At 36.1% G+C, this 25,280-nt stretch overlaps 1 protein-coding gene across 2 annotated transcripts in view; it reads right to left on the bottom strand.

The window, feature by feature from the left end:
• The window catches only part of LOC123714150, a 101,084-nt gene that overhangs the window by 32,190 nt on the left and 43,614 nt on the right, over nt 1-25,280 (bottom strand). For both annotated transcript variants that reach the window (XM_045668316.1, XM_045668315.1), the window contains exons 4-7: nt 1,637-1,742; nt 1,297-1,434; nt 346-457; nt 23-144 (exon numbers count right to left, since the gene is read on the bottom strand). In XM_045668316.1, coding sequence (XP_045524272.1) covers nt 23-144; nt 346-457; nt 1,297-1,434; nt 1,637-1,723 — 459 coding nt within the window. In that variant the 5' untranslated portion in view covers nt 1,724-1,742. The remainder of the gene's footprint in view (nt 1-22; nt 145-345; nt 458-1,296; nt 1,435-1,636; nt 1,743-25,280) is intronic.

Below are 25,280 nucleotides of genomic sequence, written 5' to 3'. Positions count from 1 at the left end.
TATAAGATGATAGAATACTTACATGGTTAGCTGGTGGTTGGGGCGCCCTGTATTTCTTCCGAAAGTGTTTGTTACTACGAGGTTTTTGGTCTTCCTCGATTCGAAGGTCTGGCTCTGATCCAAACCGTTTGTTCAAACTGCTTGCTGGAATAAGAATTAATTATATATAACTTATAAAAATACCAATTTAACATAGTTTAGGTCATTTTTAAAGGTTGTTAATAATTGTCTAGCATTAGCAATTTCTAAGAACTATGAGGTAAGCTTAATGTTTTATCGACACTTGTTATTATCGACGTAAACCAATTGCCTTCTAATCATGAATATAATAACAAGTATACTTACAGTCACTATGCCTCATGTCAAGATTGGTGTGTGACCGATGTAGATGGTCACGTTCAAATCTTTGCTCGCATTCTGCTCCGCCAGCTGAACGCGACCGATAGACATTGGAATGCTGGAAATATAATTCAGATATTATTATAGGACTGAAAATGAAATAACAGTTTTCTGATGCTGAACATAAATAGCAGAGATATCTGGAAAGTCCTAGTTAGCTTTATCAATGAGTTTATAAATCAGAACATTACGATTTAAATTCCTTTCTAATTATGTTTATGTAGAAAATAAATTTAATGGGCAGAGAAAAGACACATTTTAGGAGTGTTTCATCTATTTTTCTTTGTAGATAGATATATGCGCTCGTCTGAACTTGACACATGTCGTATTATTTTGGTCCATTCTGGTTTTCTAGTTTTAATTTTATCTTAAATATCTTAGTGAAGATATATTGTTTTTAAACGGTGCAAACGGACATCCATGGGCTTGAGACATTTGTCAAACGAACAATTGATTTGATTATAATCAATATGCAGCTTGTAATTTTCGTTAATATTAATTATATTCTGACCTATTCATCTTTATTATACCACATCTCGATTTAATAATCTTAGATAGTAATTATTAGATAAACTTTGCTTACAATACAAACAATCCATCAAACATTACTCTCATTAAACATGGTTATGCACAAGAGCTTTTAGCGTGGAGCTTAATCCCGGAAGCTCTTATTAAATGAAGATATTTGTTTCTTACTTGAAGCTCATTAGAGGAGTCCTTCAAACTACTTCATTATAAGATCAAAGGAAACCGCTCGGACTAACCTTTATATACGTTTCTTTAGTAAAAAAGGAATGATTACGAATTAACGGATCGGAAAAACGGATTATGGATATATGGTACATGAATTTTACGCACACACTTCTACTCATTTTTTATTTTTTATTAGTTCCTTACCACATGTCCATATGACGTCCTTGTCACTTCGGGAACCATGGAAGAGGGTCGGCGGCCACTGATGGTGCCTCCAGAGTGAAGTATAGCACCATTGTTTGTGATGCGCAGCCGCGGCGACTCTGCTAGTGCTGGCAGCACCTGTAATGTACCATCTTTTATATGAACATTTAAAAACCACTAGAAAGTAGATAATATAAGACATTACTTGATTTTTAGGCTTAAGACACGGTTTCCTAACGATGTTTTCCACTCATCGAAGGGGAAGGAAAATCCTATTATTGGTTTTCAACTTGACTTTAGCCAACCTATTTGTTTTTCATACTTAGTGTGGATACTTTACCTTGGGTGCGTGTCTGAGTGGCTCGTGCGGCAGGGTATGTGCGCGGCGCGGAATTTCCGCGACCGGCTGGCTACCCGCTTGGCCCATGCTACTCCGACCGACTCATCTGTAATGTACACACAAATATTAATTATGTCATTATTTATGAAAATAAATATTATCTGAGAAGTATTTTTTATTCATTATTGTTACACAACTCAACAAGAATAATTTAGTTACCAAGTTTACGGTAAACAATGTATTCGTTATCGACGCCTAACGGTGCCCTGGTGATGTCTCTGAATGCTGTTTAGTGTAAGTATAATTGCATAACTTAAACCTAATTATATCAAATGCCATGAATCTTGCTACTAATTAATCTGTGACTAAACTCTTTCCACCAAAAATGTTTGGTGTAAAGTGAGTGGTAAACTTTACAATCGCGTTCTATACGTGTAAATATCTGAGCACAATGCCGGGACAGTGTTAAAAATATTGTTAAGAAAATTAAACTTAAATCAAATTTAATCTCTGATGCCGTAAATAAGTTATTTTTACAGACTATCGTAAAATCTTTACGTGCGTAAACGATAGTACTATCAGTACCTGTAGCAAATTGCTATTCGTGCGTAGCCTCTAGCGTGAACTTGGCGTAAACACAGGTCGCGGGTCGTATTGGGTCAAGGCTGCCAATGTAAACAAACCGGCTTCAACATTATCGAATGTTTATTACCCTTTGTAGAAACACTGAGTGTGAGTCTTGTACGGCATACTCCTAGTTTACCAAATGGTAAAAAAAAATATTTAAAGCTACATAGAAGCAAGTACTTTGGTATTGAATCCCTTGAATGTAGACGTACACAATACGACCTAATGTTTTTACACGCTATTTGCAACGGTTTAATTGACTGCCCTGACTTATTGTCGCTTTTTCTTTTTCACACCCCTTCGTCATACAATATAAGGCAAATCCAACTATTCCAGATTCCTCGGTCTAATAAAAACTTTTTACGTAACTAACAAAATACCAGCAAATAGATATATTTAATGTGACTAAAGAACGCTTAAAAAAATATTTAAAAAACTCTGGTATCTTTTATTAATAATGGCTTTGTTATTCTTCCTTTATTTTTATTATAATGATCAATGCATCTTAGAATTTAGTATGAATTTGTACTTTGTTATATTTTTTGTATAAATAGGTAAAACTGTGCTTTATGTTTATGTTTGAATGTGTATTCCGTTTTTGGCTTTTGTGTATAATGTAATTGTTTTAATATTGTTTAATGAGTAGCTGTAGGAATAATTTAATAAAAAATAAAAGCTTAAATAGAACATAAACTAAATAAAGGTCTGGGACTAAGAGAGAAGTGTTTTTTATTAACTCTGTATAATAAACCCGTGGCTATTTAGAGATTGTGTTGAATACAAATTATGGTGTATTTCCAAGAACTATAAAAAATCATGTGATAATCTACATTTAAATAATAATTAAATGGCAATAAGAATCATTAATAGTCTTCATATTCCATTTCTATATTTTCACTTTCGATCATTACAAACAGACATAGTAACTCTCTCTACGTTATAAGAAAAATCTTTAGAATGAATGTACAATCTAATCATTATTGTTTTTTTTATAGGATGGGCAAACAAGCCTATGTGGAAGCCGGTAAAGCGCAGTCATCGCAGACCATGGATATTGGTCACCCATTGTAGTGGGTGGGTTCCGGGTTCATGTTCTAATTAAATGAATAAAATATATGTCATAGATATATACGTCTCACCGGCCGAGTGCTATACAGTCCGGAGCGCTATAATTTGTTGTGTCTGGACGAATTAGTGGAGAGGGCTCGATACAATTTATACAATATTCTATTCGTACGATATATGTTCCTGCTTCCGTTTACGCGAAACGTTTTTAAACAACAAATTATCATAACTTTTTAGCTATTCCATTCTACGCACTGTTCGTAAATAGAACATCGAGTGTTTTACACACATAAAACGTGGATTTGTAATGTAATAAAATCGCGTTCCGTTAAAAAAGCATTTAATCTGAAGTAAACAGATATATGCAATATTTAATAAATACAAATAAATAATTTATTTATTTATCTTGCATAAAAAAATATTTTATTCGTTTATTGATCATTTTATCTTTGTAGACAACAATATCTGGTTGCCCGACCTTTAACACTAAGTGTTAATTAAGATAATAGAAACCAAATCGATTGGTACAACTTTTGACTTCATCGGAAGATCTCTGGATATTTTTTATCTTATATCTATATAGGTATATTTTTTATTAGAAGCAGGAATGCAAGCAGTGTAACGGAACTTTACACTAAGCTTGTAACTGGCTCAATGAATATGTAATTAGCAATTATAATGTCTCTAACATAGTCTTAACCTACTAAAAGCAACATACAGATGGAAAGCTATAATTTCTATGATTTCAGTGAAAACGTGAAACCGGCCGTCATTAGAACGTACAATCATGAACATCACATCTCAATAATAATATCGCTGTCATCGACTGCTGTTCGGGATTCTCGGGTGGGCCGAATATTAATTGCATTTTTTCTAAGAATTTCAATGGTAAAAGTACGGTAATACTCCCTCCCGTGCCTAAGATCTGCCTGCTTAGAGAGTCTGTCTGTTTTTTGATACTCCGATAATGTCGGATATCTAATATATATCACTATATCCACATCCTTATGCTCTACAATATTATATTATGTAATCCATCTTAGTAAAAACATTGTCAAGTTTTACCGAGTTTTTTAAAGTCACGTCAAGTATAATATGATCGTAAAAATAGATTCTAAAAATTTACCAAAGCATTATTGTTCACTGAGCATTTAAATCGTGTGACGTCTCTCGATCACGATTGTATAAAAAAGTAATATTTCATTATTAATATTTAAATTGTCTAGATAAATTCATGTATAATATACGCGACATCCATTTTGGTAGCAAATAAAAATCATCAGAATCAAAAATCAGAAAATGAAGACAAAAAACTTTTACACACAGGAACTCGCGTGGACGTATGGTAACGTGTATAATGAACTTAGTAGCGCATCACTGTCTAGCTTACCTGATTATTACATAATAAACTAACCGGATATTCCAAAAGAGGTCAAACTTTGAACTGTTTAGTATAATTCCCGGACCAGCACCTTCGCGCGACATTTATTTGATTTATAACCTCGAAGCACTATAAATAACGATTAATAGATTGCCGTTTAATAAATAGTTTTATACCGTTACACCACCCGACCGTTGGTTTGATTGTTATTTTATTGAACCGGGGTTATCAGGCGATCAGTTTGCTAAAAATATTATATTACTAACTTCTGGATAAGTCGAGCGTTAAGTTTACGGGAAATTAATTCATTAAATTGTTTATATCTCTGATTTTTGTATTAATAACGAGTTACAATTTAAATTGATTGATAACGCCTGGATTTGATTGCTATCGAAATAAGTTTTATGCTTTGGAAACAATCAATAATTTTGGAAAATATGGATGTATGTTTATATGCGCATATCAATGAAAACATCTTGAAGAACGTATCACGAGACTCGAAAAATTATAAAAGAATTCTGATACTTAATCTGTGTCCGACGCCAAGTAGTATTGAAAATCATTTATTTACGTAGATAAGATTTGTATACTTATAAATAATCTAATACATATCTTTAAATTTATCGCAAGTTCTCTAGGACTTGAACGTAGGTCATAACGAGCGTAGAAAAGAACTAGCTAAACTCTTCGCCACCTCTTTGAAACGTTAAGTATTTTGTTCCTTCACACAAATTCAATTAAAGAAGTGTTTTTTTAATTGCGTATTTGTGTTTACTTAAATTGAGTGATCATGTCTAATCCATTTCCAATTAACATAAAGAAAGTTTCACGACAAACGAGAAAATGTGCAAATATGCACTTTTGCTTTCAAACGAGAGTGTTTATACCATTGGGTATTATCCTCTTTGCATATGAATTATATACGTATATGAATCCATGTAGTATATATATCTATTGGGGTATGAAAGTTTATGAGTAGGAAATTCATAACCTCAAGGAATTTTATACAGTATAAGCGGCATCTCTTAGGTCGTGTCCAATGGTCTTATGAGTAATTAACGATTTCTCGAACGGTGAAGGAAAATATTGTTAGATTCTATAGATGATGCAGGAGTCGGAGTGTAATAAGACAAGAGTGATAAAACAGATGCGGACATGTCTTCCTATTGTCCCATTAACTTACTGGCCGTTTAAGAGTCCACGATAACACAAAAAGGAGAAAAATTAAAATTAATAAATGAAGACAAAGCTAAGGCAGTTTCTTGTAGACAACCCAAACATAGATATGTAATATAAACATTAAAAAAGATACCTAACTTTAAGTTGATTGGTACAATGTTGTTAGTTGTTCCTTAAAATTTGTATGTATAGTTATATATGTTAGTCACGGTGTGTGACATTCGCACTTGGCGAGTGTATGGGGCTCAGCTGTTATCTCCGCCTTTTGGCGAACCCTGCATGAGCAAAACCTTAGGGATATGGGTAACAGCATTTCCTGACGGTAAAAAACGGTTCACAACAAATCAAACTTCAACAGAATCTGTACGATATGCATTGACACGCGAAATGATAAGTCATAAATGCGTTCGTTTTTTCAATCACAATTGTAAGTATTTTATAAAAGGCGCTGCTGGATCTAATATGGTCACTAGGCATTTGGACAGCGTACGAGAGGTACAAATCACTCTTCTTAGAGTATATTGTACCTCATTTTATACATGTAGTCTGTGGTCTTGCTATACAAAAAAACAATGCCCTTCGTGTTTAGTTCACTAATGCGCTCAGGATATCCACGGGGCTCCCTCGCTATTGCAATACGTTTACAATGTTTGGTTGTGCAGGTGTTTTTACGATGCGCGAGCTGTATCTCTGGCAACGCGCGTGCGTGCTAACAGAACGCTAGCGATAATAGCGAGAAGTCTGGATTACATGAAATGGGCTGCATGAACCCTTTTTAAATTTTATGACTATACTAACCTACTAATATAATATTTAAGACCATATTTTAACTTACAATAATATCCATTTAGACGTATGTTTGTGAACAAATAAAAAAATATTCATATTTCATCTTGCTACATTCTATAGCTTAATAGGAGGTCCTAGATATATGCCATAATTATAATACCGTAGGCAGAGACGCCTGTCGTATATTTAAATACTTGTTTCACACCCTGGTTGGTTTATGTAGCCCAGTGGGTGTGATGTAGGTAGCTGTGTAATTGAGATGACATTTTATTGAATATTCAGATGAGTATTGATATAGTTTTCGTTTGTTTTTATTTATATGAGATAATAGTGGCGTAGTAGATAGCTTACCAACCACGGCTATACAGTGGACATTTTTCAAAGTCAATTAGACTTTCGTTCAAATGACGATGGTAAATCTAGTGAGGAAACTGCCTAAGGTATGCAGTTTCCTCAAAAAGATGGCGTGTGTCAGTTACAGAAGGCTGATTACTTGCATTTAAAAATGATTACGAAACAAATACAAACACTTTAAGCCAATTGTTACTTGCATTTTCTTCGGATTTCTTTAAATTTTCGGTTTCAAAAGCGTTTTTAATAGCACAGCCAAACCCGTCTTTTCATAATCAAATACACTAGTGAAAGAGTGATTTTTTTACGCTTTTATCCGCTGATAAGGTTGTAAGGAGGTCGTATATTGATCGCAATCAGTAGCTATTAAATCGCAATAGATGACGAAGATCGCGGCACGGAAGCGTTGAGCGAATAATTTTCCGCGTCCATGCTCCCGACTAACTGTGAACAGCTGCCGAGGGGCCAGGAAAAAAGGAAATTCATAGAAATCCCCTCTTTAAAACTGAATTATGTATAGCAAGTAAAAACTGTTAGAACCGGGTAAAAGATTTTGTGAATCTCATACACATTAAGCGCAGTTTCATAAGACTTACGATTTTTTGTACTTAATGCGCCAAATGTTTTGGAAAGCATACAATAAAAATAAACGTTGATTTGCCGGACGTTTTAGAGTTGGCACGCTCTTGAAGGACCCTAAGACAAATTAGTACGGAAATACTTCAGTCGGTAGCTAGGTAGTGGTTCCTCATAGTGGTGGTTCGCGCCAAAAACTGCCTTTAGAAGCGCTCTATTGTGGAACGACGAAGTGCGAACTGTTTTCGTGGCCACGATGTTAATGATTGCCCCTAGCTTAGCGGGAATGCATCCACTAAGCCTCTTTGTTCGACATTCTACACGCTACTTATAAACAACCACTAAGATTAGATTTGGTAGCGGGAAGCATCATTTGTCTATTCAATGTATAAGTTGAATTAAGTATTATGTAGAATTTGTTATTTCGAATACAAAACCCACGTTATTTGTAAGTGTCGTATAATTTCGTGGTAGGTCACGCACTCTGCCTTAACGATAAATAAAGAACTTGATAATAACTAAAATAAAGTTATTACTTATGTCTAACAGCAATGGTTGCAGCTCCTGACAAACGTTGTGTAAAACAAAAAACTTGTTGATTAAAAAGAGTGGCGGTGAGTTTATTGCCAGTTCTCGTCCGTTCTACGCTCTTGATTTGAGAACTGGCAGTAAATGTACATTAATGTACATAAGTGTACATTGTGTTACCTATATGAATAAATGATTTCTGACTTTGACTTTAACTTTTATTTTAGTCTGTCTTTCTGGGATAAAATCAAAAGCTACTGGCGGTTTTCATATCTAGAATGATTCATGAAAATATTTGTTTGAGTTTTACCGGCATGTTTTACGCATTGTGCGTAAAACATGTTAACTATTGAACTATTCTCACAATTAAAACAGAAGACTGTCAACTTGCGGAAGCGGCTATCTCATATCATTTCACAAATTATCAACATCTGAGTGCGCCCGAAGGTATCAGAGCGTGCATTGAATTCGGGTAACATACAGACCTACTTATTATTGTAATGTGTTTTCTTTATGTTAATGGCTTAATGCGTTCAAAAAACTAAATTCTACGTTTGTAAAATTTTTAAATCTTTTGTCTTCAACATGAAGTTGTCGTACATAACGCAATAGCTATTAGTTTAATTACATTTTTGACATTTGTTTAAGTACTTAAGGTATTTGTTATCTAAACCTTTGTAGCTAAATGTACATGGATAAACTATTATAGTTTTATCACTAGAGTCAAGAGATGGAACATAAAATAATTATAATACAGTTATAGTTATGAGCAGGTCGTAGGTTCGATCCCCGGCTGTGCACCAATGGTCTTTCTGCCTACGTGCGCATTAACTCGACCGGAGAAGGAAAACATCGTGAGGAAACCGGCTTGCCTTAGACCCAAAAAGTAGACGGCATGCGACAGACACAGATCACCTACTTGCCTATTAGATTGACAAATGATCATGCAACAGATACAGAAATCTGAGGCCGAGATCTAAAAAATACCGAGGATAGTGAAGTTGGGTTGGATAGGCCATGTAGTACAAACCTAGATCAAATCCAGGAGAGTACTATTACTGAAGAAAGGACAAGTTAAAAGTAGCCATAACCGACGAGCATATATGGTTAACGTCATGAAAGTGGATGAAGCGAGAAATGTATGCCAGGGCCGTAGCTGGTGGAGATGTTTGGCTATGCCATTATAAATAAATAAATAAAATTAGGCCTGCACGTTCATCGACGAACTATAAAAAAATGTGTGTGTGTACTAGTGTGCACTCGTAAGAAGTGAAACTTCTTTATGACCTCATTTTTCGAAAAATGATCTACTATATGCAACTTTACAGAAATTGCTTAAATAAAGTTAAAACAAAATTAGAAGACAATTATTTCATTTTATCTTATTACTAGTAACATTATTAAAGAATTTCATTAATTGTAATATATTTATTACTATCATTGTTATCATTATTATATATTTTTGTTATTAATCGCTTCAAACCTGTTCGAATCAATCGTGGTAGGGACAAGAAAAAGATGGCACGTAACGGAAAAATGTGACGGTAATTTATTTTCCAACTCCGATAAAGAAGTTTCAGTTCAAAAATAATTCAGTTAAGAACAATACCACGGATTAAACAATTCTCATCCGGAGCTGGATATATTCGGTGTAGGCTGATCGGTTTTAAAGTAAGCATTGTTACGTGCCTATCTCATACCTAATCAGCAGTTTTATTATTTTTTATTTTTGTAACATTTACGTTTAATAAAATGGGCATATATTTTAGAAAAGATATCTTGTAACATATACTGCAAATATAGTAAGATATTTTCTATCCGTCAACGAAGTATTGAAATGAGTATTACTATCGAAGACAATGTTTTATTACTTAATTAATCCAATTGTATCATTCGGCCAATCTAAAATCCCCATTAACACTGTCTCTATTTCTAAGGCGCTACGGAAGCATCCTTACAAAGTCGTCGAAGTGGTCGTCGTAAATAATATAAATGGTGTTTAGATGTAATAAGTAAAGGGAAACATAAATCTGTGGCTCTCATATTCTAACGAGTTAAAATGCTTCGACAAACGTCGACCGGTTTTATTAGCGGCCCTATGACAAACCCAGGCCTTTATACAGGTTCAGTATAGAGGGTGTTAAAAATATATTAACCAAAAAAATAATTACATTTACCTAATATTATTAGGGCGCAGGAAAATGTTGGTATTAGATTTCAGCGTCTGTAGTTGTATGCATTTTTGATTAAGTTACTCCAATAGCCTGTAGAGTTTATGACGAAACCGTGCCTACATATAACGCCCTATAAACTGAATAGTAAAGTTAGAATCGCTGTGGGCAGTACAAGCACTGTTCTCCATCGCTGTAGCAGGTGCTTCTTGTTAACATAAAGCAAAATAGCTTGACGTTGCAAGACCAAAACTTCTAATGGTATGAGTACATGCCAATAGATCGAAAATCGTCACGAAACGATGAAATGGCAACGAATAAAATCTAAAAGTTATTTTGGAAAAGTGTACAGAAATAGAAGCTTTTGAGAACGCGCCACGCCGCACTGTTGATCGAAAGCGGAAGTGCCAATGTATTTGCTGACAAATAGAAAACTACAATTGTGTGTCAGAGGGTCAGTACTTGGTGTGAATTGTTAAATGTTACTTTTTTTTATTAATATATAGATATTAAGTAAATGGTCACCCAGATGATTAGGCAATACTACCTACTTCTCTTAACAACTTTTTGGATAAATTTTACAAATTTCAGAAAGATGTCTTAACCTTGTTCTTGTCTTCTAAGTTCGTCTCTGTTACTTTTATTCCCATAGCTTCTTCAGTACCTGCCGTATCCATACATTGGATCAGGACATGTAACACCGTCTCTTTAGCTGTATTGCTACAAGGACAGCCATCACTTTAACCTTGAATCTGTATATATATAGTTTATAAAAAGGGACTTTATATGTAGTATGGTGGAAATATTTACTATACATAGTTAACACCAGGACAACTAACAAAAGTTCAAATCGTGTAAAGTTTTCTATATCAACATATATATTAGTCAATGTACTCTTATGATGAAGGAAAACAACCTGAAACAAAAAAAAACTATGCATGTCTTAGTTCAGTAGTCACGAATTTTTTGTATATAATATCCGTATTGTAATTTCTCAAAATGAGACACGCATGCATCAGCTTATTAAGTTGCTAATGTGTGTACGTACATAATATTAATAACTGAAGTTAGCATCGAAGTTATTTACTAGGAGTTAGAGATTACCGACAGGTACAGTGTTGGCATGATATTAAAGTTAAATTATAAATTAAATTACAAATACGTTGACCCCCACTACCACATCTAATATTTTACTCTAGGTATATCAAGTATTCATCCTATTACCCAGGAGTCGCCAATGTGTCCAAGCCATAGAAATAAAAATGTTTTTAATATATTGTCGTGTTTGTTTGGTAATTCATTATTTTACCTATAATTTGTTAATAACTTGCGTGAGTGATAATGAATTTGCGTGTCCATCTAAAATTATCCAAGTGTTATTTGTCAGTTAATCGTGACGTTTAATTAAAACAAAAATGTTAACTATGTCCATTATTTATGTGATTGCTACACACATAATAACCATAGCTTTATTGTTAAATTCAGACAGTAGTATACAGGTAGTATAATAAATCTTAACTTAGTTTATGTAGTAATATTGAAATAACCTTATATCTTTACGATTCCTATTAAGTTTTTTTATGTATTATGTTTACGACCATATTAAACTATAAAAATTCAATTAAAATATTTTACTATCGACCAATTTAAATCGTTTATTAAAACCTAATCAACATTAGAGTATTTACAATTTATAAATGAATCCCTATTTCTCTTGGTCACGGCATCACGCGTGAACGGCTGGACCGATTTCGCTAATTCTTATTTAGTGTTTGTTATTGTCAGGAGAAGGTTCTTATGAATGATAAAAATTAAGATAATTGCGCGGAAAATTTATAATTTTTTAAGTAATCCTGACTTTTGTTACAATGGCAATTTTTTTTCAGTGCATAGCGCTTTTACAATTCAAACTTTTTTCATGTAACCTTATGCTGTTTGACATAACATTGTCAGAATGCGTGCTGCAAATATCGTCAAAGAGGATGTAAGAAAAATGAATATCGTTTAAAACAAATGCTTCGATCGGAGTTATTATATTGATAAAATACATATGAATTTCTTAGCTCACCGTTAGTTCAGAGCCTATCACGCCTAATATTAAACGTTCAATTACATATTGAGTTTTGGTAAGTGTGAAATATTTTTTTAGTTTATTATACCAATTAGAAATTAATATTTATAGTTAAGACAGGACAACATCTGTCGCTAGTCGGTCCGCTAGTCATCAATAATTTGTAACGGAGTTACCATTGCAAGAATTTAAATATCATATAATGTATTAATGTAGAGAACAGACATAAATTCGATAAACATTTCTGACATTTTTCCTCAGGTCTGATATTAAAAAAGCGCCGTGCATACCATCAAACTCTTTACCTATGTAATATTAGCGTTGATTAATCTATAAATTTCAAATAAATGTACCAACCATTAATTTAATGCAAGGCAATAGATCAGATATTACATAGATAAGTGCCAACTCTATGTACAAATAGCGATAATACGATAGGTCAAGGTTTCTTTGCGTTTATTTCGTTTATATTGGTTGAAGGTATTTCGAAATGTTTTGCATTGATAACGTGGGAATGTATGATAAATTTTCGCTTTTATTCTAACATGGGTTTGTTTATGTTGCTTAAAGCGATTTTTGTAACTACATTATTTTATTTATTTATAATCATGATCCGTGATCTCTGCCTATCAATTCGATCAATTGGATCGCCAATTGCTTCCTGACATACTTCACCCGCTTCATCCACTTTCATGACATTTACCATGGCATGCTCGTCGGTTATTGGAACTTTTAATGTGGACCCTATTTAGTACCACCTGGATTTAGTCCAGGTATGTACGACAAAATGTCGACCCAACCAGACTTACCATGTATGGTTGCTATGTATATCCTACGTGTTAACTGCTTCTCATTCTACATGATCAAACCGTCGAAGCATTCCCTTTCGTATCCTTGTCACTACGTCCTCTTTTAACCCTCACTGCTTAGTACAGCATCTCTAGATGTCCAAGATGAACGAAATTTTATCTCACACACTCGGTTGTGCCATCACTATATGAAATCGTCTTACTTAATATATAGTCTACGAACTTGTATATATCCGGCCGTATATATGTATAGTCCACATACAGAGGTACATAAATAAATAGATCCATTGAAATAATCAATTGTGAATTATGCGTACGAAGGGTAAGGTTGTTTCGCTCACGCAGTTACAAGTAAACCATACAAAGATCTATGCGAAACTTTTAGTACTGTACTTAATAAATAAAAACAAAAATCAACGGCGCTACGACCATTTTAGGTATGGGCCTTAAATTTCTCTATCTGTTTCATGATTATTTGTCAGCCTTCTGTGCCTAAGCCGATTTCCTCACGATGTTTTCCTTCACCGTTCGAGCAAAGGTTAAATGCGCACATAGAAAGAAAGTTCATTGGTGCACAGCCGGGATCGAACCTACGACCTCAGCGATGAGAGTCGCACGCAGAAAACACTAGGCCAACACTGTTCAGTAATAAATTAGTTTCAACTAAAGTAATTTTTCGTCTCTCAAATTGCGTATACTTTGATGAAGAGAAATATAAGTACTTGACACGGTGTAATAAGACTGCTCGGCTTCCAGCAGTTTCTTAATAGTGACTATATTATGTTTTGTGTCAGAGTGGGTATGTAGTTAGTCAAATAACGTTTTTATTTAATATCTTTTATTGAAACAACATCCTTCTCTCTTTTCTTCTTGCACTTATCTGTGTTACTTGTAGTTCCTAAATAGGTCGAGTTGAAAGAGTTGTTTATAAAAGAAGGCCGCTTTATTTATGAGTTTGTTAATTAATTTATTCCTTGTTTGCCTTATAAATAAATAAATATGAATTGTATTTTCGTCATCAATAAATACTTAATAGATTTTACTAATAAATTTTCAGTAAACATTTTACAAACAATTTTCAATAATACAAAAATTTAATTCATATATAAATTTTGAAATCAATATTTTAAACAGATTATTTTAAGTACGTAAGTAAGTATACGTAAGTTAATTCGGTGTAGTAAAAGGCCGGTTACGACACAAGCTCGAACCGGAATCGAACTGGGTGACTTCGACGCCTAGGGACTGCCACGCCCTTTACTTCTTTCAATTTGATTTAATATGAAATGTGCTGGCAACTGTTCGAAATTATCATGTAAGTTGCCTATTTACAATGATAACCTAATTATCATACTTTGCTCCTATGGATTATTATTTTTATGAGTGAATGAATATTGCAAGTGTAAATATAGCGACGAAGCCGGCGTTGCTTAGAATCGATGTATATCTTAGATGATACAGATGGAATGGATGGATGGAATCTGCCCTATTCCTAATTCCTGACAGGCGTGTGTCCTACACGCCTGTCAGGAATTTTCAGGCAGGAAGTTGGCTATTTGGAACTCCCGGAATCAATACTGGTACCCAATTGATCCTAGTGAGATTCAGAAACGAGATTTACCGCTAAGTGTGACTTCAGGAGTCTTCAGGATTTAGTTTCGTTTCGGAAGCTTACCCATAGAGCCTTCGAGTAAAAAGGTAAAGACGCCACGAAGGCGGTCACACTCCAATAGGAATAATCATAGTCTGAAATTCCTGATGATGAAAATTTAAAAAATTATCAATTTAAGACTATGTTTTGCGATTATTACCTGTCAAGAGGCCGGTAAAGGTCAAATCAGGTACACCTACCGATTGTGATCGCGTGAGAAATTCATTAATTGAGTTTTAGACAAGGTTGCAAACAGGTGTCCAGGATAGAATATGTAGATAGGTTTAAATTTTTAAAACTGGAACACGGCTTTTACGCTAATTTTAATTATTATAGTAATGCTTTTGCAGTTCACTAGACAACGTTATTTTTTGTCAGATACTATGAATATTACAAATTTCCTTTTTATAAAGAGAGGTAATTGGTATACAATTAATTGTAATTGGTAACAAATAAGTTTTTATTAACTTTTATAGGATTTTAGATCCACAATATAAAAAGGAACCGGGTGAACTTTACTCACTAAAACCACCTCGAGTTGTAACAACATCAACGCATCATAAAAGGGTTGTTTTCGACGGGCCGGAGGCTTATAAAGTTAAGGAAAAGATTAGTATAAGATATAAGATAGTAAAAGATTGCTTGGAAATCAATCCAGTAATTGTTTAGTTACAAACGTAAAAATACGTATTTTTTTCTATGTAATAGGAGGCAAACCGGTAGGACGCTTCCTCACGTTAAGTGATACATGGACACATTGCCAGAGGGCTCGCAAGTGTGTTTCCGCACCTTTAAGACGTTTAAACACAATTTTCTTGAACAACCCTAAGTCGAATTGGTTCGTAAATACTTCAGTAGGCAGCTGGTTCCACATAGTGGTGGTGCGCGGCAAATGCCTTAAAAAACGCTCACTTGTTGGTGGAGTTTCCTATGCTGCCTTCATGTCCGATGACAAAACTTTATCATCCTTTGACCGTGATTAACATTTTCTCTACAAAAACATGAATATGAAAACTTGTCATGTTTTAGGCACAGAAAGCTAGGCTAACCCTATCAAAAATTAGAAAATGTTATAGTTCATTTATCTAGATGCCGTATCCGTACCTCCGTACCTACGGCCAAGCGTTGAAAGATCAATGGATTAATGTAATATTTATCGGAATTTTTTAGTGTTTTGTACCATAATATTTTCATTGGTCTATTGTCATTGTAAGTGTATTTTAAATATATATTTATAACATAATAATCTACAAAATTGATATTACACTTGAGAATGCTGGAACCTTTGTTTCTGGTGGGATATGAATATTGACATGATTTTTCAAAGACCAATTTCAATGGAGCTCTATGATGGAAACTTGACGGTATATGTAACACCCTCGGGAGAGCTGTCCTGCGCCTGCTATGAAAGTTACATCCGACCGCGCTATGAAAGTTGTGGAAGTGCACCTGGGACTGCGTACACACATGTGTCCCATCTTGTATGAAAGCGGTCAGCTACTATAACTTGATACAGATGCTTAACTTTTTTCTCGCGCAAAAAACCGTGTAATTATTAAATAAACGTCGCAATAAAGTGCATTACGAGTGACCTTTATTCTTATCTTTAGAAACAACCTTCGCCGGTCAGCCACAGTTCACTGACTGTAGTATAAAATAAGCGACCTTTCATGGATGCATTTTATTTCTTCTTTTCTTATTTAATTGATATAGATACTTATTTTTAGAAACGGATCTTAACTCTCGCCCAGATTTTATGTAGTTTTTGTACGATACCAATGACGTGTTTTAAAGTTGATGTTTTTAAATTTTTTTTAATAAACCAAGGTCTATATTTATGTACGTTTAATTTAAAGGATTATTTATTGTAAGAGTCCATCAATAATATAGTGTACCAATTCTTGCGAGGCCGGCAACGCACTCGCTTTGGCAGTGAGAGTGTCCATGGGAGGCGGTATTACTAAACATCAGATGAACCTCCCGTTTGCAACCGGTTCTAAAAAAAAATTGATACAATAATGTTTTAATCTTAATAATAATAGCCAAAAATAGGTTCATGGTCCTCCATTTGATGATTCTATAATTAAAATGAACAAGGTTTATTAAGTTCATTAAAAATGGCCTTAAAAGAATCCAGTAAGAAGCTCGAATTATCTTAAAGAAAGGTCAAGGTTACAACTAGGTACAGTCAACAAACCCTCGAAGGCTTTTTAAATTAAATAAATCACTGGCGCTACAACCTTTTTAGGTCTGGACCTCAGATTTCGGTATATGTTTCATGCTCATTTGTTAAACCAATAGTCATAGGTGAGGTGAGGTCATAGGTGATGAGCCTTCTGTGCCTGACGCACGCCGTTGATTTTTTGGGTCTAAGGCAAGCCGGTTTCCTTATGATGTTTTCCTTCACAGTTCGAGCGAATGCTAACATAGAATGAAAGTCCATTGGTGCAAAGACGGCGATGGAACCTTCGACCTCAGGAATGAGAGTCGCATGCTGAAGCCACTAGGCCAGCACTCCTTGAAGGCTTTTAAGGTAGTGAATTATACAAATACCCGTACGTGTATCGCTGTATTGGCTATTTACTACGTATATAACTAATGATTGACAGCAGAATGAATATGTTACATTATATTTGTATGTTTATAATTAATCATCTACGATCATATAATAACTAACCCCTAATAAAACAACAATGCCATTGCAACGTTTAGTTTTAATGTACTCATTTGTTTCTACCTTATAGCGTAAACATAATTTGACATTCTTGAAGTGAAACTTTTTTATCGGCGTTGGAAAAAAATTCCGTCTCATTTTTCGGTTAAGCGCCATCTTTTTCTTGTCCCTACCACGGTTGATTCGAAGAGATTCATATATATTACAATTAATGAAATTTTGTAATAATCTTAGTAGTAATAAGGTACAATGAAATAATTGTATTTTTAGTATTCATGTCTATGACAATAAAAGCTTTTTGTTAAACTTCATCTAATTTAACTTTATATAACCAATTTCTGTAAAGTTGCATATAGTAGATCATTTTTCGAAAATAAGGTCATAAAGAAGTTTCACCCACGTGTGTACAATAGTACACGCACACATGTTTTTTTCTACGTCTCGATTACTGTAATGGAATTTTATTTGAAATCTGTTTTCAAGTTTATAATCACTTGAAAAATATTTACAAAAGTATTTAACATAAAAACTTATAAACCAGTGAAATACTCGACGAGTAAAATATAATATAACTTAAATCAATAATCATTGATTTGCGTTTTTATTGCGCTTTATAAATAGTGATACTCATGATTCGCGCATCTAAATAGCATATGCGAAATTACGAGTAGAAAATTATTTTAATATTAGCAGAATAATAAAGCCATGTAGGTCGGTTATAACCATTTTTTGCTATGAAATGCAGCCTGATGCGTTTAAGAGTGGCGTAGAATCGTGTAATTTGTTGAATAGCCCTGTTTAAACTGGCAACTGTTTCATGTTTATTCCAAAATGCACCTATGTATGATAGAAATAAGGTGATATTTCTTGTATAGATTTCAAACTATTCATGGTATAGGCCGAGTTTATTTGACAGTTTGTTGGTCGATTTGTTGCGCAGTTTGTTGGGCAGTTCCATGTATGCCGTCGTTTATTTTAGTTGATGTTAATAGTTTGTTTACTAAGTTGAAACTGTTTTCTAAAAATTCGTAAATTGAATATTTGATGCTTTTGATGCTGTTTACTTTATGTATATGTTTTCAATTTGTTTATAGGTTTGTTTTTGAAGTTATACTTCTTTTGACGCGTTAGGGAAAATTGATGAGAGTAAATTTTTACGATGTGCGTACACCGTCACAAAAAACCGACACCGTGAAGTTAGCGTAGTCAACATTTTGAAATAAAAAATGTCCATTTCTTTAATTATGTAGAAATATTTTTTGTGTATTTAAATTAAACTGTATTTAACTAGATACGCTATAATAAAACTTTCAATGTATTAAATACAAATTGTGTTTTCTACAAACGTAGAAAAAGACGTAAGATAAATTTTTTTAAAGATTTTATCGCCTACAAAGTATAACTTTAAATGCGTGTACATAAGCATACACCCACATGTTTTTTTACTATTGGTGTTGTCACAATTTTTTTTAAACAAACCAAAACGCATAACTTTGCATTCAGAGTATCCCTTCGTTCTTGATCTTCGCTTAGACTCCAAAACTTCGAAAACAAAATGACAATGTTAACCAAATGTATCCAGGAAAAATAAAAATATAAAGTAACAATGTAAATTCATTAGAACATTCAAAACAATCTTAAAAGCTATTTAATTAGAAAGTTTAAAATACGATGTCATAAATTACTAATCACCGTTGTAAAATAAGCCATAAAACAGGTGACGGTTGCCGCACCTCTTGGGAAAGTAACCTTATGCCTTAAATGTGACCTCACATACAGTAAAAACATTTCACACACAAAATTTTAAGTGATTTGAGTCCTTTTTTGAAACCGACTTGACTTATCAAACAAGACCTATTTCCTGAAATAGAGAATTATCTTCGTCGTCTTCATACCTGCAAGTCGTGCCTGCCTTGAAAATCCTTAAGCAATACGTGGACTTGCTGCCTTCAAACCACCCTATCCGCAGCTTGTCTCAGGGCATTAGGGATATAGAATACTCTAATTAAAAGAGAGTAATTTAGTTAAAAGAGTGTAATTAGAACAGAGAGTTTTTATAAATAATGATTATTTATTTTGGACATTCATAAAGCCTGCTTTACTCAGGGATAATGAAGCAATAATGAAAGATTCTTTTAAATCGGTCCAGTATTTTTTTAATTGCAAACATAAAAAAACTGTGTTTCTTTTTTTATGCAATAGGAGGCAAACGGGCAGGACGCTTGCCTGATATAAAGTGATATCGCCGCCCATGGATACTGACATTTCCAGAAGGCTCGCAAGTGCGTTGACAGCCTTTTAAGAATAGGTAAGCTCTCTTCTTAAAGGACCCTAAGACGAATTGGTTCGCGGCAAAAATTGCCTTAAGACGCTCAGTTGTGGAACGACGGACGTTGGGGTTGATACGGATAAGGACGGTGACGGACAAGCATGGCCTATCAAATTATCCTATAATTATTCATAGCCATTACAACAAGTTTTCGTATTCATTTCGGCATTAACTTGTCCAGATGCCTTTGAAATTTATGATAGTTTTGACAAATATTCGCATTCGTGTACGTTATGACAATGTTAGTATTTGAAAGCTCGAACGGAACGATCTTTTTTTTTTGTTTACTACAGACATTCTATGCTATTTATCTCTATATAATACATATATTTATGTATCTTTATATCCGATATTATTTATCCTTCAAGCAGTAAAATAATTACTAATTACAAGATCGTTTTGATAATATACGTAAAGTCGTTTAACAAATATACATGTGTCGCATTTCTGCGCAATTGCGTATGAAAGGTGAGTTATTGTTATTGCGCGAGCGCAGAGTGTCCTCACAGGCTTGCGTCGTATAGCATTTTGTGTGGTCAGCGCGTCAGTTAAGTTAAACGCGAAAGCGAGATCTACTTGAAGAAACAAAAACGTATATTTGCATTTGCATGTTATTCTTGCTAAACAAATTATACCTATTATTTTGATTTGGGTAAGTATAAAATTTTTTACGGAGTTTAATAATAAGTCAAATTCATTAAAACACAAACTGGAAGCTTTTAAAAAGACTACACATTTATCAAAATAATGTTAGGTTAGATATTTCTTTATTATTAGGCCATAGAAGCGGTTACAATTGTTAAACGAAAAGACGAGACCATGGTAAGTTTCGTGTAATTACTATCTGTCAATATTGGAGGATTTAGGTATATTGTCAGAATTACCAGGCCCATGTGTGAATGTCCTAAGGTGTTCAGCCCATAATAGACGTCCTGGGTTAGGCCACCATTATGTAGGGAAAGCAATCACATCACCTTGTACCACACAGCTACGAACAGTTAATTGGAAAATGCAACTATCGTAGTATTTTCCTTAACTTGTTATTTCTGTCTTTTCTGAACTTCCACAAATATTTCAAGATCATAATCAACCAAATCCGTCCAGCCATTCTCGAGATTTAGCAAGACAAACGAATAATTTTCTTAATTGAACTGATTTTCGCGTTTGCATAGTTTTTGGGTATCCAAATTATTTCTCTAGCAAATAATCTTTTCACAAATAACTACAATCTTAAGATTACAATAAATGCAATCTCAGGTAGCGGTCTTTTTGATGCCCGTGGGAAGCGATCGTCACTTAAGGCGACGTTACGTGTGTTATTCGAATCGTATTGGGATGAAATTATACTAACGGAATGTACTGACTTGCATTTCCTTTGAGATTTAAATTACGAAGTATTGCACCTGGATATTATTTTGAGTTGTTTTTACTTTGAATATATCATTTTTTTTTTTTTTTTTTTTTATGTAATAGCAGGCAAACGGGCAAGAGGCTCACCTGATGTGAAGCGATACCGCCGCCCATGGACACTCACATTGCCAGAAGGCTCGCAAGTGCGTTGCCGGCCTTTCAAGAATTGGTACGCTCTTTTCTTGAAGGACCCTAAGTCGAATTGGTTCGGAAATACTTCAGTGGGCAGCTGGTTCCACATAGTGGTGGTGCGCGGCAAAAACTGCCTTAGAAAACGCTCAGTTGTGGACCGACGAACGTCGAGGTGATACGGATGGTATTTTGTATTTTGCCTTGACGTACGATAATGAAACTCAGCTGCGGGTATTAGACCGAACAACTCTTCTGAACACTCCCCATGGTAAATACGGTAGAAGATGCAGAGGGACCCAACATCTCTACGCAACGCCAAGGGATCAAGCCGCACGGAAAGTGATTGGTCGTCGACGATTCGAACCGCTCTTCGTTGAATACGGTCAAGTGGAAGGAGCTGGTACTGGGGAGCTCCCGCCCAGAGGTGAGAACAGTATTCCATGTGGGGCCGAATTTGCGCTTTATAGAGTTGCAAGCGGTGGCCCGGAGTGAAGTACCGTCTCGCCTTGCTGAGCACACCAAGCTTTTTGGAGGCTAATTTAGCCTTCCCTTCCAAATGACCGCGAAACTGGACGTTATTCGATATGTCAACGCCCAATATTCCGATGTTAGCTGAGGCTTTAAGGAGAGTGCCTTCAAAGAGGGGAGTAGCGACAAAGGGAGTTTTTTTAGCGGAAAACGCGCATACTTGTGTCTTCTTGGGGTTAAATTGGACTAGATTTAGTCTACCCCAGTCCGAGACTCCACGTAAAAGAGTTTCGACTTCAGACACAAGTTTGTTCCGGCACTCATCAACAACAGCCCGAGAAATACCTGCCCGGCCCGTGTAAAAGGTATCCCCAGTGCTGTCGTCCGCATAGCAATGAAGGTTGCTAAGTTGCAACATATCATTAATATGCAGAATAAACAGGGTCGGGGATAGGACACAGCCTTGTGGGACACCAGCATTGACGGGTTTAAGGTCGGAGCATGTTCCGTCGATGACGACCTTAATGCTCCGATCAGCGAGAAAGCTGGAAATCCAGTTGCATAATTTCTCGGGGAGCCCATAGGCTGGAAGCTTCGAGAGCAGTGCTCTGTGCCACACCCGATCGAAGGCTTTCGCTATGTCCAAACTTACCGCCAGCGCCTCCCCCTTGGACTCAATTGCCTCTGCCCACCTATGTGTAAGGTATACAAGGAGGTCACCAGCTGAGCGACCACGACGAAAGCCGTACTGAGAATCGCTAATCAGCTGGCTGCCCTCTAGATACCTCAAGAGCTGGCCGTTAATAATGGTTTCCATTATTTTGGAGAACAAGGAGGTTATTGCGATTGGGCGATAGTTGGACGGATCAGAGCGATCGCCTTTTTTAGGGATCGGATGTATCAAAGCTGTCTTCCAGCACTTCGGAACAGTGTTGAGGGAGTACAGGTACCGGAAAAGGCGCGTTAGGACCGGAGCCAACTCAGGAGCACAAGTACGCAGCACAATTGGGGGGATGCCATCAGGCCCGCTCGACTTATGGATGTCCAGGGAAAATAAATGATTACGGATAGCACGTTGCCGGAATGTAACTTCAGGCATCGTAGTATCACACCGCAATAATGTCGGTGGTTCCTTCCCCTGATCATCCAAAGTTGAGTTCGACGCAAAGAGACAGCCTAGAAGATCGGCCTTCTCTTTTGCAGTATGGGCCAGTGAGTCATCCTCCCTATGCAGTGGTGGAATAGAGGGCTGACAGAAATTCCCTTGGACAGCTTTGGCAAGAGACCAGAAGGCTCGAGTTCCCGAAGGAAGGTGGGCCAATTTCTCACCAAACCTGGCAATATGCTCTGACTTTGCCTTAGCGATTTCCCGTTTGAAGGACCTAGAGGCTGAATTGTATGCTTTTTTACGTTCGCCGATAGCCGCATCACAGGATGTCGCCGCTTCTGCCCAGGCTTTATAGCATTCACGCTTACGGCGCAAAGTCTCTTTGCACGAACGCCTAAACCAAGGCTGGGACTTGCCACCGACCGGCACCGCAGAGAATGGAATAAAAAGTTCCATGCCCTGCAGGACCACATCAGCGACAGAGTCAGCGACGGCATCCGGAGTACTCAACGAAAAGCAAATGGGCCCCCAAGGGTAGGACGCAAAAAAAGACCGCATCCCGTCCCAATCTGCTGACTTATAGTGCCACACACGGCGACAGCCCGCAAAGCTAGGCCGTAAAGGGCGCGTGAGCGGCACAATGCTCCGTACCACACAATGATCTGATGAACCCAATGGCGGGTCAACAGAGACTTGGTAGGTCTCCGGATGTGAAGTCAGCAGAAGGTCCAACAAAGAAGGTTTATGACCATCCACATCTGGTATTCGCGTAATCGCAGGGACCATTTGCGTCAAGTCGTAGGCTAAAGCAAAGTCGTGAAAGGATCTTCCCGCGTGATCGGTGGTTTCAGAGCCGAGCCAATCGGCATGGTGGGCGTTAAAATCGCCAAGTATCACGATTTCAGCGGTAGGAATCCTTTCGAGCAGGGAATCTGTAGCCATTTGGATGTGCTCAATGAGTCGGTCAGTTTCGGTATTTCCGCTATGGGACCTATACAGGCATGCGTAGAATCGCGGATGGTCATCGCAGTCTACGCGCAGCCAGAGGTTAGATAGGTCCCTTCCTTCAAGCGTCCCGAGGCGACGAGAACAGATATCCTCTCTGACGTACGCGCAAACTCCAGCCCGCGGCACAAATGAATGTTCCAATTTGTACCCCGGGTAGGAGAGGTAAGAAGTATCAGCCGGGGAGGAAATCTGAGTCTCGGTAAGAAAGAGCAAGGCCGGCTTCGCAGTCTCTAAATGATAGTGGACAGCGTGGATGTTGGAGTTGAGCCCCCTAATATTTGTGAAATCCACGGTGAGTGTGGATGGGGGTGCCTTTGTTGGATTGCTCCGTTTGCCCCGAGACCGATATTTTTTTTTTTTAAAGAGCGCAGAATTGCCCCCCCCAGAATACGAAGGGCAGCCTGTGCGTCCACCACCGGGTGCTGAGTGTCCCGGCGGTGGACGCCCAGAGGGGGATTCTCCACCGCAAGCGCGTGTGGTACCCCCCTGGGGTAGATTCTGATTCTTCTGCACCTTCATATTTCTTGTAGAGGGGGGGGGGGGATGGGCTCCGGGAATCTTTCTCACCGCACGAAACGCGAGTACAAGAAGGCGAACCTTTTGTATCACTTTACGCCGGTTTTCTGAAAGACAGTGGTACTACCCCGGTCGTGCCTGCCCGTTTGGCTGAAGCCAGGAGGCAACAGCATGGCACTCCCACTAGGAAGATAGACATAGAACGAATACTATTGATGAGAAAAGTTAGATAAGATAGGGGCTTGCATTGTATTGCTAATTAATAAAAAACAGTCGTTATATTCAAAGTCGAAAAAATATATTCACCTATATAATTATTTTTATTAATTCATTTATACAAACGTCTTTTAAAATGTTTAAATACATATTCTAGTATAAGTATAGTAAGTGTTAGTATAAATTCTAAAAATTAAAGTTCGTTGTGGAAGTTTTCTAGTATTTGTTTTTGTATGGCCCCATTGAGTTAAAAGCTTCTTCAGTATTATTACATAGATTTAACTTCGTCTTGAACAACATTCGTCCAGTATATATACATATAATTAATATAATATACAGTATATATTCAATAATTATATTCATCGGAATGTTTGTCTACACAAAATTTTGTTACCAATTGTTATTATATCAATACAAAAGCTGTGCCTTAAAATGAAATAATTTGGCCACTTGCAATTGCGATTACAGCGAGTACAATTAGTAATTACAGAGTAATGAAATGATCATTATTAGACGCTATGTCACTGCACTCTCATTATTACTCAACTACTTTGAGTGTAATATGTATGTCCATATCAATCGCCA

This window comes from Pieris brassicae, chromosome 9, assembly GCF_905147105.1.
Source record: "Pieris brassicae chromosome 9, ilPieBrab1.1, whole genome shotgun sequence".
Classification (NCBI taxonomy): domain Eukaryota; kingdom Metazoa; phylum Arthropoda; class Insecta; order Lepidoptera; family Pieridae; genus Pieris; species Pieris brassicae.
This window is presented reverse-complemented; position numbering and strand designations above follow the sequence as displayed.